Source organism: Dreissena polymorpha, chromosome 4 (assembly GCF_020536995.1).
Source record: "Dreissena polymorpha isolate Duluth1 chromosome 4, UMN_Dpol_1.0, whole genome shotgun sequence".
Classification (NCBI taxonomy): Eukaryota; Metazoa; Mollusca; class Bivalvia; order Myida; family Dreissenidae; genus Dreissena; species Dreissena polymorpha.
Window position 1 is genome coordinate 42,095,530 of NC_068358.1, and position 15,223 is coordinate 42,110,752.

Genomic DNA, 15,223 nt, shown 5'->3' on the forward strand with positions numbered 1-15,223 from the left:
TGTGGGTTATTGTATTAAACAATAAAACCCAGTTTATTTTAGCAGAAATGTGGACCCTTCAAGGGAGTTCTCTCAAATTCCTGAGTAAGAGTAACTGCCCATTCTAGATCTGAGATCACTTCCTTTCTGGTATTGGATTCGAAGGATTAAACATACAGCAAAAATCAAAATTAAAAAATCTACATTAATCTGCAGAGATATTTCTTAGTTATATAACAAAAGCATCTCAGAATGTCTGGAAGAAGAAAACCAGCAGGAAGGACGAGGAAAGCTCAGACAAAACTGCCAGAAAATCAGGCAACTAGAGTGTTCACAAGCTTTTTTACTATATAAATATAAGGAAAATGACCCCCACCCCTGGCGGCCATGTTTTTTTACTGATCCAAACCATTTTCGAACTCAACCAAATATCCAGAAAACACAAATTTCATGAAGATTGGACCGAAAATGTGACTTCTAGAGTGTTCACAATCATGTTTTCATTATCTACATATAGAGAAACTGCTCGCCCCCTGGCGGCCATGTTTTTTCACTGATCTGGACCATTTTCAAACTCGTCCGAGATATCAATGAAACCAATGTTTTGACCAAGTTTTATGATTGGGCAAAAATTGTGACTTCTAGAGTGTTCACAAGGTTTCTCTATAGCCATATAAGGAATACTGCCCTGCCCCCTGGTGGCCATGTTTTTCAACGGACTGGAACCATTTTTGAACTCAACCAACATATCATTTAGACAAACATTTTACATGAAGATTGGGCATCAAATGTGACTTGTACAGTGTTCACAAGGTTTTTCTTTTTTTTTTACCAAGTGACCTAGTTTTTGACCCAGCATGACCCAGTTTCGAACTCAGTCGAGGTATCAATGGGACAAATGTTCTGACCAAGTTTCATAAAGATCGAACAATAAATGTGGCCTCTAGAGTGTTCACAAGGCAAAATGTTGATGCAGCACGCCGCACGACGAACAAAGGCAATCACAAAAGCTCACCATGAGCACGTTGTGCTCAGGTGAGCTAAAAACAATCAATATATGGCAAAGTATTTGCTGAGATTGGATGGCAAAGCAATGGCTGAAATTGGAATTTTCTAACTGACATTCAGAAGGACAGAAAGCAAGAGGACAGAAAGCAAGATAAAAAGACAGAAAGCATGCCTTCTTAGAAGGGGTGAATAAAAAATACGTAAACATGGCAATAATTAAAGGACAAGAGGGCCTGAAAGACCCAAAGTCGCTCACCTGAGATAACAAGATATTATTGGGACAAAGCTTCTAACCAAGTTTCATGAAGATCGGAAAATAAATGTGGCCTCTAGAGTGTTAACAAGGTTTTACTATAACCATATAAGGAAAAATGCCCCGCCCCCTGGCAGCCATGTTTTTCGACCAACCGGCATCAAGATAATATCGGCATGAATCTTCTGGCAAAGTTTCATGAAGATCGGACAGTAAATGTGGCCTCTAGAGTGTTAACAAGATTTTACTAAAGCCATATAAGGAAAAATGCCCTGCCCCTTGGAAGCCATGTTTTTCAAGCAAACATAATTATTTTCGAACTCATCCAAGATATCATTGAGACCAAGCTTCTGACCAAATTTCATGAAGATTGGACAATAAATGTGCCCTCTATGGAGTTAACAAGGCAAATGTTGACGTCGCAAAACGCACGGACAAACGGCGATCACAAAAGCTCACCATGAGCACGTTGTGCTCAGGTGAGCTAATAACAATTACACAAAATTGTCATCCCCCTTTGTGTATCAGAAAAATATAACAAGCACAAAACAAACCTACCTGAAAGATAAATAGAGCCATCGCCTGCTCCAAAATATGCCTTCATATAGGCCTCTCCATCTGGAAATCCCAGCTGTCTGCATATGACCCGGGCATCATAGGTAGACCAGTGGTTGTCACAGACCGTACCGCTCTGACCGTCATACTCAATCTCCACTCGGCCAAAATAGTTGGCCATCTGGTTGTTGACAAGTTTCACTTTGACGCCTGTAGAAGGAAACAACAAAACAGTATCAAACTTCACTGTTAGCACTATTTTAATCCATATGTCCTTAACTGCCTGTAGAATTATGGTATTCAGAAGAAGCTTTTAATTTATGCTAGTAAAAAGTTTCTATATTTATCATATCTTAGTGACAGAAAAAGTCAATATTATCAGGATAAATGAAGTTCTCATCTTAGACATAAGATGAATTTCTAATGTCCAAGGCCAACAAAATAAAACATATGAGAAAATGTTATTAACTTTATGACTTTTCATGAGCAAATTAGGACACAATTTTATGACAAAAAGAATCTGTTTCATAGTTAAATTTGACTTTAATTCTTCAGTGACCTTGACCTATGTGATAGGGAGACAAGTGTTACATACAACATATTTTAATTTATCACCTGCCATACCCTGTTTCCCATGTAATATAACCATTACGAATATTTTTATCTTACGAATGTGTAATATACTTTTTAAGCGTTTTCATTGACTTAAATTTCGTTCGTTTGACCAATTGCATTTTGTTACTCTGCTGAAATGACGTTGCAACGTCAAATGACGTCACAAAATGTAAACAACATTCAGGATTTATCATTATGTTTGCGTAAATATTTATTCAATTTGCTCATTTAAGAGCATGTGATAAAAAAGATCGGACACTCGTTGTCATATCATACCAAATTTTATTAAACTCGTCCAGGAAATTTGTAAGTAATCTCGCCAAAGGCTTGCTTACTACCAAAATTCCTGAACTCGTTTAATAAAATATGGTATGATATGACAACTGGTGCCAGATCCTATATATCCATCAAAGTTATGGGTGAGACAGAAATTTTCAAGGTGTTCTATGGGCAAAATTGACATATGACTAAAGTGTGACCTTGACTTGTGTGATAAGGAGACACTTGTTACAAGCCACACACAGTTTCCTTATGGTGGTCATTTGCGGTATGGTTGTGTTCTTTTAATTCATTAATAAATGGCAAAGTAAGACAGAAATTTCCAAGTTTTTTATGGTTATTTTTATGAACTTAAACCTCTGTGTGTGACCTTCACCTTTGAGGTATGGAGACAAGTGTTTGAGGTATAGAGACAAGTGTTTGAGGTATAGAGACAAGTGTTTGAGGTATAGAGACAAGTGTTTCAGGTATAGAGACAAGTGTTTGAGGTTTAGAGACAAGTGTTTGAGGTATAGAGACAAGTGTTTGAGGTACAGAGACAAGTGTTTGAGGTATAGAGACAAGTGTTGGATGTATAGAGACAAGTGTTTGAGGTATAGAGACAAGTGTTTGAGGTATAGAGACAAGTGTTTGAGGTAAAGAGACAAGTGTATGAGGTACAGAGACAAGTGTATGAGGTATAGAGACAAGTGTTTGAGGTAAAGAGACAAGTGTTTGAGGTATAGAGGCAAGTGTTTGAGGTATATAGACAAGTGTTTGAGGTAAAAAGACAAGTGTTTGAGGTATAGAGACAAGTGTTTGAGGTATAGAGACAAGTGTTTGAGGTACAGAGACAAGTGTTTGAGGTATAGAGACAAGTGTTTGAGGTACAGAGACAAGTGTTTGAGGTACAGAGACAAGTGTTTGAGGTATAAAGACAAGTGCTTGAGGTATAGAGACAAGGATTTGAGGTATGAAGACAAGTGTTTGAGGTATAGAGACAAGTGTTATTTGCGACATGTCGTCTTTTTATGGTTAATATTTATGCAAAGTTATTTAACAAGAGCACCGCCTTGCGGGTGCAGACCGCTCATCTATTTTCTTTTTAAAGGTGACGGGACTCTCATTTTCAATCACAAAGGAGGGAGGGGTGGAGTGAAGAGGGGTGTATAGTGTGGGGGAATTCGGGGGTGGGGGGGGAGGGGGGGGGATTCTTGGGTGCGATGGTTGGACGGTATTTCAAACATAAAATAATAAAAATAAATATTTGTGTTTTTTAACCGTTTCAAAAAAAACAAACTGGGGGGGGGGGTGGGGGTGGGGGGTATAGTGTGAGGGTGTGGTGGTCATTTGTGAGATGATTTAAAAAAAAAAAAAATTTAGGGGGGGGCCGATTCGGGTGGGGGGAGGGGGGGGTGGGGGGGAGATTCTTGGGTGCGATGGTTGGACGGTATTTCAAACATAAAATAATTTTAAAAAATATTTGTGTTTTTTAACCGTTTAAAAAAAAATGGGGGGGATGGGGTGGGGGGGGGGGGGGGTATAGTGTGAGGGTGTGGTGGTCATTTGTGAGATGAGCAAAAAAAAAAAAAAAATTGGGAGTGGGGGGGGATTTAGGGGGGGGGAGGGGAGGGCACGGGGGATGGTTTGAGTGGAGTCTATTGTGGTATGTCAGGTAAGAGTAGTTTTGTCAAAGTATCAATCAAATCTTATCATAAATAAAGAAGTTATGGCAATTTTAGCAAAATTTAATAATTTGACCTTGAGAGTCAAGGTCATTCAAAGGTCAAGGTAAAATTCAACTTGCCAGGTACAGTAACCTCATGATAGCATGAAAGTATTTGAAGTTTGAAAGCAATAGCCTTGATACTTAAGAAGTAAAGTGGATCGAAACACAAAATTTAACCATATATTCAAAGTTACTAAGTCAAAAAAGGGCCATAATTCCATAAAAAAGACAACCAGAGTTATGCAACTTGTCCTTTTACTGTACCCTTATGATAGTTTGCAAGTGTTCCAAGTATGAAAGCAATATCTATGATACTCTAGGGGTAAAGTGGACCAAAACACAAAACTTAAACAAATTTTCAATTTTCTAAGTATAAAGGGCCCATAATTCCGTCCAAATGCCAGTCAGAGTTACATAACTTTGCCTGCACAGTCCCCTTATGATAGTTAGTAAGTGTTGCCAGTATAAAAGCAATAGCTTTGATACTGTAGGAATAAAGTGGACCTAAACACAAAACTTAAACAAATTTTCAATTTTCTAAGTATAAAAGGGCACATAATTCTGTCAAAATGCCAGTCAGAGGTACATTACTTTGCCTGCCTTATGATAGTTAGTAAGTGTTGCAAGTATGAAAGCAATAGCTTTGATACTTACGGAATAAAATGTACCTAAACACAAAACTTAACCAAAATTTTCAATTTTTTAAGTATAAAAAGGGCACATAATTCTGTCAAAATGCACGCCAGAGTTATCTAACTTTGCCTGCCCAGTCCCCTCATGATAGTTAGTAAGTGTACCAAGTTTGAATGCAATAGCATTGATACTTTCTGAGAAAAGTGGACCTAAACGCAAAACTTAACCAAAATTTTCAATTTTCTAAGTATAAAAAGGGCACATAATTCTGTCAAAATGCACGCCAGAGTAATCTAACTTTGCCTGCCCAGTCCTCTCATGATAGTTAGTAAGTGTACCAAGTTTGAATGCAATAGCATTGATACTTTCTGAGAAAAGTGGACCTAAACGCAAAACTTAACCGGACGCCAACGCCGACGCCAACGCCGACGCAGACGCCGACGCCGACGCCAAGGTGATGACAAAAGCTCATATTTTTTTTTCAAAAAAAAAATGAGCTAAAAATCCATTTATATATATGGCAAAGTTATGGCCGAGACAGTAATTTTTGCTTAGACAGACAGACGCACAGATGAACTGTGTGACTACTATATGTGGCTTTCTGTAAATGGGTGAAAAAAAGCCTCACAAAATATTCCATAAATCGGTTAGGTTACCTGTGGAACGATAGCACAGAACTCCGGCAACTTTCCGTGATATTGAACATGTCACGGGAACCTTTCTGCTCTTTGTGCACTCGTCCAGGCTGGACTCGGGTCCCAAACAAGTCACGTTAGTGAACAAGATAGGGACAACATGGGTGTAGATTTCAGGCACACCTAACACTACACCTCCAATAAAACCCTGAAAAACATGTGTCTCTCATCATGATGAATATTTCATTAAAAAGAAGTTTAAAAAAAGAGAGTTAAGTAAACATCGTGCCAAAAAAGGCTTAAGTTGACATGGCCTTTGAGAAAATTAGGCTAGAAATCATGTTAAACAAGAAATAACAAACTTTTAAAGTACTTCATTAGGGCTAAGCAAATACTAGTATTCAAAAGCATATATTCAAAAGGTCGCCGTGGTGTAATGGATATGGTGTCCGCCTTGCGACCGGGAGGTCACGGGTTCGGTCCCCACCGTGGGAGCATTCTTTAGATTTCCACCAAAGACACCAAGTACTGGTTCTAGGCCTAAGGCTTTCGACGCAATCGAGCTAAAATAAATAGGTTTAAACTAAGCATATATTCCAGTCTTTGGTCTGATAGGATTGCTATTATACACTGTTTGCATTAATTGCTTAATCTTGAAACGAAAGATGCTTGTATATATTGACCTGAAGCATGCACAAAATGGGTTTCTTGCCATATGCGGCAAGCTCCAGCTGATCCTGTGCATCTGCACAGACTGGTTAGAATCTACCCTGTTGGCTTATGAGACCACGAGACATTGCGTGACTTTACAGCGGACAGGGTAGCTCCTCAACAGAACCCGTGAATTCGCAGGCTGATCTGGAGCCAGGCTGGCCACATACTGCGCAAGATGTGGTTCAATGGTTTGTGGTACCTTGCTGCGACAGAGGACAGTGGCGTCATGGTCATCCCAGCCATCAATACACACGGAGCCGTTCTGTCCTAGCTCCTCTACTATAACTTTACCATGGTAACCGTTTTCTATGTAGTACCGGGTGCCTGCATATGGTAAATGAGATATATAACAGGATACATTCCAATAATATTAGTTTGGCAGAAAATTGCAGGAAGCAGTTTAATCTATGGTTGGAGTGCAGTTGCAGTTGTAATACTATACGAAATAGCATCTGGCCTATAGTATAAGATTTAATTGACGAAAATCGCAGTTGTAATGCTTATGTCTGTATTGAAAAATTGCATTGAAACGTTGATATTTACCATGTCTAAGTTGAAAATTGATTTAAAAAAAAAAAAAGGGTCATAAAGCACTCAACTGAGTTCAGGGACACCAAACCTTGAAGGAGAATGTATAAAGTTCCTTAGAGGACAATTGGATAGACCTAAATGAACAAGACAAACACAAGCTATTTATGGCCAAAGTTGACTTTTGATCTTTATGTGTGAACATGTCCTGGGTGGTAATATGAAAGGTGATTCACAGCATACCCTGTCTCCTCATGCTAGTCATTTATGGTAAATTGTGTTAAATTGAATGATACATGAACAAGTTACAGCCTTGACAAGCTGTTTTATAGGCAAATTTAACCTTTGACATCTAAGTGTGATCCTGACCTCTGAGGTAGGGAGACAGGGTTAACACATGAAATGCTGTCTCCTCATGCTCGTCGTTAGTGGTAAGTTATCTCAAAATAGCATAATGAACAAGACTATTGCCAAGCAAAACAAGTCCCCTTTCTACGCAGGATCCACCATTTTCAGCAATATTTGTAGTTTATTGGTTGCCTTAACAACCAGAATTCTTGAGGTAGGAACAAAATGAAATGACGTGCATAATCTCCATATTGCCATCTATCAATGTTTCAAGTTTCATGAAAAAATATGATGAACTTTAAAAGTTATAGCAGGATCCACCATTTTCAGTAATATTTCTAGTCTATTTGTTGCCATAGCAACCAGAATTCTTGACTTAGGAACAAAATGAAATGTACTTGCATAATCTCCATATTGCCATCTGTCCATGTTTTAAATATTATGAAAAAAAAGAAGGACTTTTAAAGTTATCACAGGATCCTGAAAAGTGTGTCAGACTGACAGACACACAAAACGCAAACCATAAGTCCCTCTCCGGTTTCACCGGGGACTAATAACAAAGGTACAGAAAATCTTGCACACATCTACAGACGGACAGACGAGCAAGGCAACTGCTTTATGCTGTTTTCTCTGAAAAACAATCATGAATATCACTGCAGTCAAAGGGGAGTCAATCCTATATTAAACATTAATAAGAGTTGTCTCACAAGTTAAATAAGCTTAATTTATGACAGAAGTGGTAACAAGATTTCTTAACATTTTACCTAGTGACCTTGTTTATAAACAAACGTGACCCATTTTTTAATTTGGCCTAGATATTGTCAAAATGAACATTCTAACCTAGTTTCATCAATTTTGAGTCACAACTTTTGCCTCTAGAATGTTTTTTCTTAGACTTAATATGGGGAACCTAGTTTTTGGACAGATGCACCCCAGGTAAGCACACAGCCTAGACAAGGGACAAAATTGTCACAAAACCAGATTTTCAATTTGAAAAAAAAATCTGATAAAGGGAGACAACTCAAACTGAAGTGATTGTTTATAATTAACCCCCTTTGTTTCAAAATAAATCTATTCTTAGTCATGGCGACCTTGACCTTGGAGATATTGACGTAATTCTTGAGTGCAACACACCATCCTATGATGGTGACCATATGTGTCGAATGATTTTAAAATCTCACAATGAATGACATAGTTATGGCCCGGACAAGCTCATTTATGGTCATTTTTGACCTTTGAACTCAAAGTGTGACCTTGACCTTGGAGATATCGACGTAATTCTTTCACGCGACACACCGTCTAATGATGGTAAACAAATGTGCCGAATGATTTTAAAATCTCACAATTAACGACAAAGTTATGGCCCGGACAAGCTTTTCCGCCCGCCCGCCCGCCAGCCCACCCGCCCGCCCACCGACAATTGCCAATCTAATAACCAGTTTTTTCCTTCTGAAAACCTGGTTAAAAAATGTCAAGACAAACACTAGGTTAAAGTGCATTTTAGGCCAAATTCAAGTCTACATTGACCACCTCATGTACCTAGATCTGTTCCCGCCATAAAGCACTGCACGCTGGCATAGTTGTGGGACTCCATTTTGCACAGCCCCTTGCTGTACTTACAGTCTGCATGTACATCTCTACCACCCTTTGTGCACGCCATGTTGGTATAAAACTTCCACGAGGGTGTGGCACCTAAATTGAAACATAAGACAGATATTCTTTGCATATAATATTACCAGTTTTTGATTTTAACTTATGTTATTTAGCGTTTACAATTTATGGATGCACTTTGAAATGAATCAAAAGTTTGTTATGTCAACAGAGCTGAATTCTTTTAATTCAGAATAATTAAATGGTAGTAATGATAATTTTGAGGATATAGGTTAATCATTACATAAAAGCTCTACACCTAAATTTAAATTCAACTATAAAAATAATGAAAAACAAAAAAACACACTTGAGATTCATACCAAACGATCCCGGAGCAATAACACGTGCAGCGTCAAAACCCATTTCTAGACACACCACTTCTGCATCTGTCTGATCAAACCCGTCTCCACATATGGCCACCCAGTCGGATCCATCCCTGCTTCCGGGCGGGGGGAGAACCTCCACCCTACCTGTCAGCACTGTGGGAGACTTCTTGCTGGATATCACACGCACTGTTGGCAAGCAAACATTAGAAGAACAGTTATAGACTTATCCGCTGCTTATACCGGATTCCGCTTTACATTGGACAAAAAACTTATCCACTGAGCAAACAGAGCTGACTTATTTTACACATCAATGGTAGTTTTAATACAATTATTATGATTAATATGGTATGTGATTTTGAAAGGAATAGGCATTGGTAAGCTTTGTGTGTAACTTTAGATAACCGTTTTTTCCCCAAATTTAGTCCATTTCCTGTTACGTCTATTAACAGACACTCAACTTCACTTTTAAACACCTGCCAGGCATTAAGTGCAACATATTTACAAAAGACAAGCCCGTAAAGATAATTGAGATCTGGCTCTCTTTATGGCTAACGGCTTGATCAATCAAAGCTTTATGCAAGGTCAATTAGTCATGTTTGAATGTATTATATGTCTGACTGCCTGTGTAAGCTGAGGAAAATGAAATTGTATAATGTCCAATATAAAATTTCTCATTAACATATGAAGAATGCATCCACAAAATGAATTTTTTTTTATTGTCTGTGGCAGCAGTTGGAATAGAACCTCACCTTTCCCATAGCAGTAGACCCCCTAGAACCTCACCTTTCCCATAGCAGTAGACCCCCACATCCTGTAGAACCTCACCTTCCCCATAGCAGTAGATCCCCACATCCTGTAGAACCTCACCTTTCCCATAGCAGTAGACCCCCACATACTGTAAAAGCTCACCTTTCCCATAGCAGTAGACCACCACATCCTGTAGAACCTCACCTTTCCCATAGCAGTAGACCCCCACATCCTGTAGAACCTTACCTTTCCCATAGCAGTAGACCCCCACATCCTGTAGAACCTTACCTTTCCCATAGCAGTAGACCCCCACATCCTGAGCATGATTAGCACAAACATTATCTACGGTCATCCAGCCATTGTTTTTGCACTTGAACAGGGAATCTTCGAGACCATTGCAACTTCTTATTTGCAAAATTGGATCCTGTGTACTCACAGGGAAATCCCTGCAAATAAATGGGAGGGATATAAGCACTCTAAAGAGGTAGATCTATTGCACGCAAGAACGTGCAAACGGAGAGATCTTTTGCGAAAAAAATACACTAAATTATATGAAAAACATACAAAAAGCATACAATGATCTCCCAAGTTTATTATTTGGACAATGCTACTCCTAAGCTATAATAATCAATTCCATTTCCTCTCACCTGAACACTTCCCCCCCTGTGAAGTTCCTGCCGAGCTGTTTGCAGACGACACTTGCGGCGTTATTGTTCCATCCCCAGTCACAGACAGGCCCCGCTATGCCGTCAATGCTAACCTGGACCCTACCATAGTTCACATGTCCCTCCACCAGGCTCACTGTTGGGGCTGGCAGGAAAACAAACAAATATAGACCTTAACCCATTTAAGCCTAGTGGACTCTCCCATCCTTCTAAATTGGATCAATTTATTTCCAAAATAAAGGATGTCAATTATATTTATTTCTATACTTAGAATATTTCTTACAGAAATTCCTTTAAGCAAACAGAGCAGACCCTGATGAGACGCTGCATAATGCCTTTTTTCTAGATGCTAGGCATAAATGGGTTAACATAGACAGTGCATGGACTTTTACAACTTATAGATTTCCACTTTGGATGCCCCATTCCTAACATGGCTGAATTTAATGTTTACATTCAACAAGGCTGGCACTCAAGTGTTCAAAAACAAAGTATATAAGGATTTTAGATCCCAATTAATCAATATTCAATATAACTCTACAGTGTTCTGAAAACTTGCATCCAACACATTGGTTGTTTGAAGTCTAATGCTACTTCACACCATTCCCTGAACACCTTAATAATGTACTACTCCATTTATTATAAACCCTTCTCTGCAGATTCCAAATTTAATACCAACAAGAGATGTGTTTGTCAGAAACACAATGCCCCCTATTGCGCCTCTTTGAAGCCATATATTTGACCTTTGACTGACCTTGAAGGATGAACTTGACCTTTCTCCACTCAAAATGTGCAGCTCCATAAGATACACATGCATGCCAAATATCAAGATGCTATCTTCAATATTGCAAAAGTTATGGCCAATGTAAAAGTTTTCGGACGGACGCACAGACTGACAGACAGACTGACGGACAGTTCAACTGCTATATGTCACCCACCCGGTGCATCAAAATAAGTATAAGTATACAACAATACGTTAAGTATTTTCTTCTGCCAAACAATGTCACAATGTAACATCAATGTATGACAATGACATCACTTCCTGTGTCAAGTACACAATGTTTTTCAATGGAAAAAGACCATTGCCATAGTGGCCCAAACATTTGTGTTGAAATAAAAGGTAGTCTAGCTACTACAAAAAATAAGTAAACACTTGTAGTGTAAATTATTTTATGATCTTTAAATAAACAAAATTTGATTGGTCTACACAGAGAAGGAAAAATAATTTAATAAGTTTGGTTTTCTTCAGGTTATAACTTTGCTATAACAAGAGCACTGCATAACTGTTACCACACTTGGCTGCGAAAGCTTTTTTAGAGGTCAGTGAACTTGACCTTTGACCTAGAGACCCACAAATGGGTGTGGTGTGTAGAACTCATCAAGGTGCAGCTACATGTGAAGTTTCAAAGTTGTAGGTAGAAGCACTTTGATTTTAGAACCAATGTTCAAAACCTTAACAAAATGTTAAGGTTTTAGCACGATGCGGACGACACGACGATGGACATGGACACGACGAGCTGGCTATGACAATACCTCGGATTTTCTCCGAAAACTGCCCAGCTAAAAATAGGGCCAATATTATCTATGTCATGGTTTTTACATTTATGACAAGAGGCGATTATTATATGCTGCGTGTGCTGGGAACAAAGGTTACACACAACACAATCTGGATCTGGGGTTCTCTTTAAGTGTTGCTTATTTCGCTACTAAAACATTCTATATAGATCTAGCTTTGATTATTGTTGTAGAGTTAAGCGTGCATGAAATCTCAACTTTGAACATTTGCTATAAATGTGTTCATCTTCAATAATTAAATTATGTGTTTATTATTTTATTTTATTGGAAAAAAGACACAACTTGTTTATTTTGTCTGTTGTTTTTGCATATTGTAGATAGGGTGTTCATATAATAAAACACTTATTCTCTAGATGACCTTAGAATATGATGTGATATTCACCTGCAGAATACAATACTGACCTCATGTACTGCTTCAGTCAACATCACATGCTACCGGTGATTATGACACATCATATTCAATGGTCCACTAGTCAATGACTGTATATTATCACGCAAGTTGAAATTTATATTTTCTTTGATAATGCATAAATGTAAATCTACAATTGTTATTGTACTCAAACTATGAAAACAAACAAATTATTGTCTTATACTATGCTTCGTCCATCATATTTTAAGTATGTTTAATTGAAATTTTTAATATCTAGAGGGCAAAGGTGTGAAATACTTAATATTACAAAAATGTTTTTAAAAATCGAATTGCACATTTTATTGCACAGCACAGATATTTCTCTATAGATTTCGGAAAGCATAAAACCCAACCCATCACGTACCTGTCTGCCTATAGCAGATCACACCAGCCCGATTTCCCGAATCAGAGCATGTATGGTACTTCCCGATGATGCATTCTTTAAGGTCGCTCTCATTTCCCTTGCATTCAATCTCATAAACCAGTGTGGGCTGGTAAGCAGTGTAACTGTAGAAATCTGCCAGCCCGCCCTTGAATCTCTGGGACCTGCAGAACACGTCTGCCTCTGTGTCCCCCCAGTTGTCTGCACAGATCTCCCCCCAGGTGTTGTAGAGTCTCACGTACACCTGGCCATACGTCCCATCTGGAACCTTGAGTAACATCTTATACTGGGGTTCTGTAGCAAGAAAAATAAAACACATATTATATCATAAGAAAATGTCATGATTATTGGGCAAAAGATGTTATTTCTAGAGTATTCACATTGTTTTATTTAAGCCATATAAAGAACACGTGTGTGATAGCCATATTTTTCAAAGGATCTGAACCATTTTTGAACCTGGTCAAGATATCATTATAAACAAACACTATTTGATGTTAATTAATTAATATCATACAAAGTTTAGTTCATATATTGGATCTAATGACCTGCACTGTTAAAAAGCACATACAGGTGACAAGGCTCCCAGCAGATCTATTATATCTGTACCTTGCTATGTCAACATTATAAAGGTCAAAGTGCATGAATTGTATAGCCTACCATTTACATCATGATGTTGCTGTGAAAGATAAAGTAACTTACCAGTTTCTACAATGTCCTCATGGCAACTGATTGACACATAATGGTTATCACTTTTCATACAAGATTGTCCATCCCAAGGGCAATCAATGATACTGGTCTCATTTCCACACGCAATATTTGGCCGACCTAGAGGCATGTAGTGCCTTAGAAACGCTCCTGAGGGCAACACACTTCCTGTCTGGTACCCAAGCTCCATACATATGAGTTCCGCATACTTGGGCTTGAAACCAAGGTCACAGAACCCCATCCAGCTGCTGGTTTCATTATCGTAATAGAGGGCAATACCGGCACTATCATCTTTACCCTTGATGAGGCGCACTGGAACACAAATGAAATCTTTCTAGAGAACGATAACAATAACCTAGAGCTTTGTCAAATTAAGACTTAAACCCTCCCACCGCTTTTTCTGAGACAAGGCAGAAATGCCCATGGCCAAGTTGAAGTGATGACATATTTTTAAGTTTTTCAAGTGATGACATATTTTTATTTTTTTATTTAATTGATAAAGAAATGTGGAAAACGTTAGGTCTAAAACATAAGCAGAATGACTATTGGCCAAACAACCAACAAAGTGACTCCTTCAACAATGCATATGCATGACAAGAATTTAATAACACATTTAACTCATGTATGGTGCCCGAAGTTCCTTATTAACAACAAACCATGTTAAACTTCATAAATGGTGAAGGAATTAAGAAATAATATTTCTCTATCATGGCTTGTTGTCAAAAAACCCACAGTAAGGAGTATAGATGCGCATGAATTAAATCACTAGTGCGAAGCACGAGTGATTTGAAAACATGCATCTATACTCCTTATTGTGGGTTATTCAACAACAAACCATCATAGAAACAAGGGACAAAATTGTCACAAAACCAGGTTTTCATTGTGAAAAAAAAATCTGATAAAGGGAGAAAACTCAAACTAATCTTTTGAAATGACCAAAAAAAATTAACCCCCTTTGTAAGTTTTTTTTTTTTTTTTAATCTATTTTTAGTCGTGGCGACCTTGACATTGGAGATATTGACGTGAATCTTTCGTGGGACACACCGTCCCATGATGGTGAACAAATGTGCCAAATGATTTTAAAATCTCACAATGAATGACATAGTTATGGCCAGGACAAGCTCATTTATGGCCATTTTTGACCTTTGAACTCAAAGTGTGACCTTGACCTTGGAGATATCGACGTAATTATTTCGCGCGACACACCGTCCAATGATGGTGAACAAATGTGCCAAATGATTTTAAAATCTGACGATGAACGACATAGTTATGGCTCGGACAAGCTCATTTATGGCCATTTTTGACCTTTGAACTCAAAGTGTGACCTTGACCTTGGAGATATCGACGTAATTATTTCGCGCGACACACCGTCCAATGATGGTGAACAAATGTGCCAAATGATTTTAAAATCTGACAATGAACGACATAGTTATGGCCCGGACAAGCTTATTCCGCCAGCCCGCCAGCCAGCCAGCCAGCCCGCCAGCCAGCCAGCCCGCCAGCCAGCCAGCC

General features: G+C 38.5%; 2 protein-coding genes across 3 annotated transcripts in view; both read right to left on the bottom strand.

The window, feature by feature from the left end:
• LOC127879224 (deleted in malignant brain tumors 1 protein-like) overlaps positions 1–15,223 on the bottom strand; it is a 99,932-nt gene that overhangs the window by 41,956 nt on the left and 42,753 nt on the right. For both annotated transcript variants that reach the window (XM_052425928.1, XM_052425929.1), the window contains 9 exons: positions 13,706–14,023; positions 12,989–13,300; positions 10,626–10,788; positions 10,267–10,424; positions 9,226–9,417; positions 8,795–8,947; positions 6,579–6,703; positions 5,687–5,873; positions 1,799–2,005 (listed from right to left, as the gene is read on the bottom strand). In XM_052425928.1, the coding sequence (XP_052281888.1) occupies positions 1,799–2,005; positions 5,687–5,873; positions 6,579–6,703; positions 8,795–8,947; positions 9,226–9,417; positions 10,267–10,424; positions 10,626–10,788; positions 12,989–13,300; positions 13,706–14,023 (1,815 nt within the window). The remainder of the gene's footprint in view (positions 1–1,798; positions 2,006–5,686; positions 5,874–6,578; positions 6,704–8,794; positions 8,948–9,225; positions 9,418–10,266; positions 10,425–10,625; positions 10,789–12,988; positions 13,301–13,705; positions 14,024–15,223) is intronic.
• Positions 14,595–15,223, bottom strand: part of LOC127879235 (E3 SUMO-protein ligase PIAS2-like) — an 85,842-nt gene continuing 85,213 nt past the window's right edge. The window contains exon 20 of the mRNA XM_052425980.1: positions 14,595–14,629. The gene's annotated coding sequence lies outside the window, so the exon portion shown is untranslated. The remainder of the gene's footprint in view (positions 14,630–15,223) is intronic.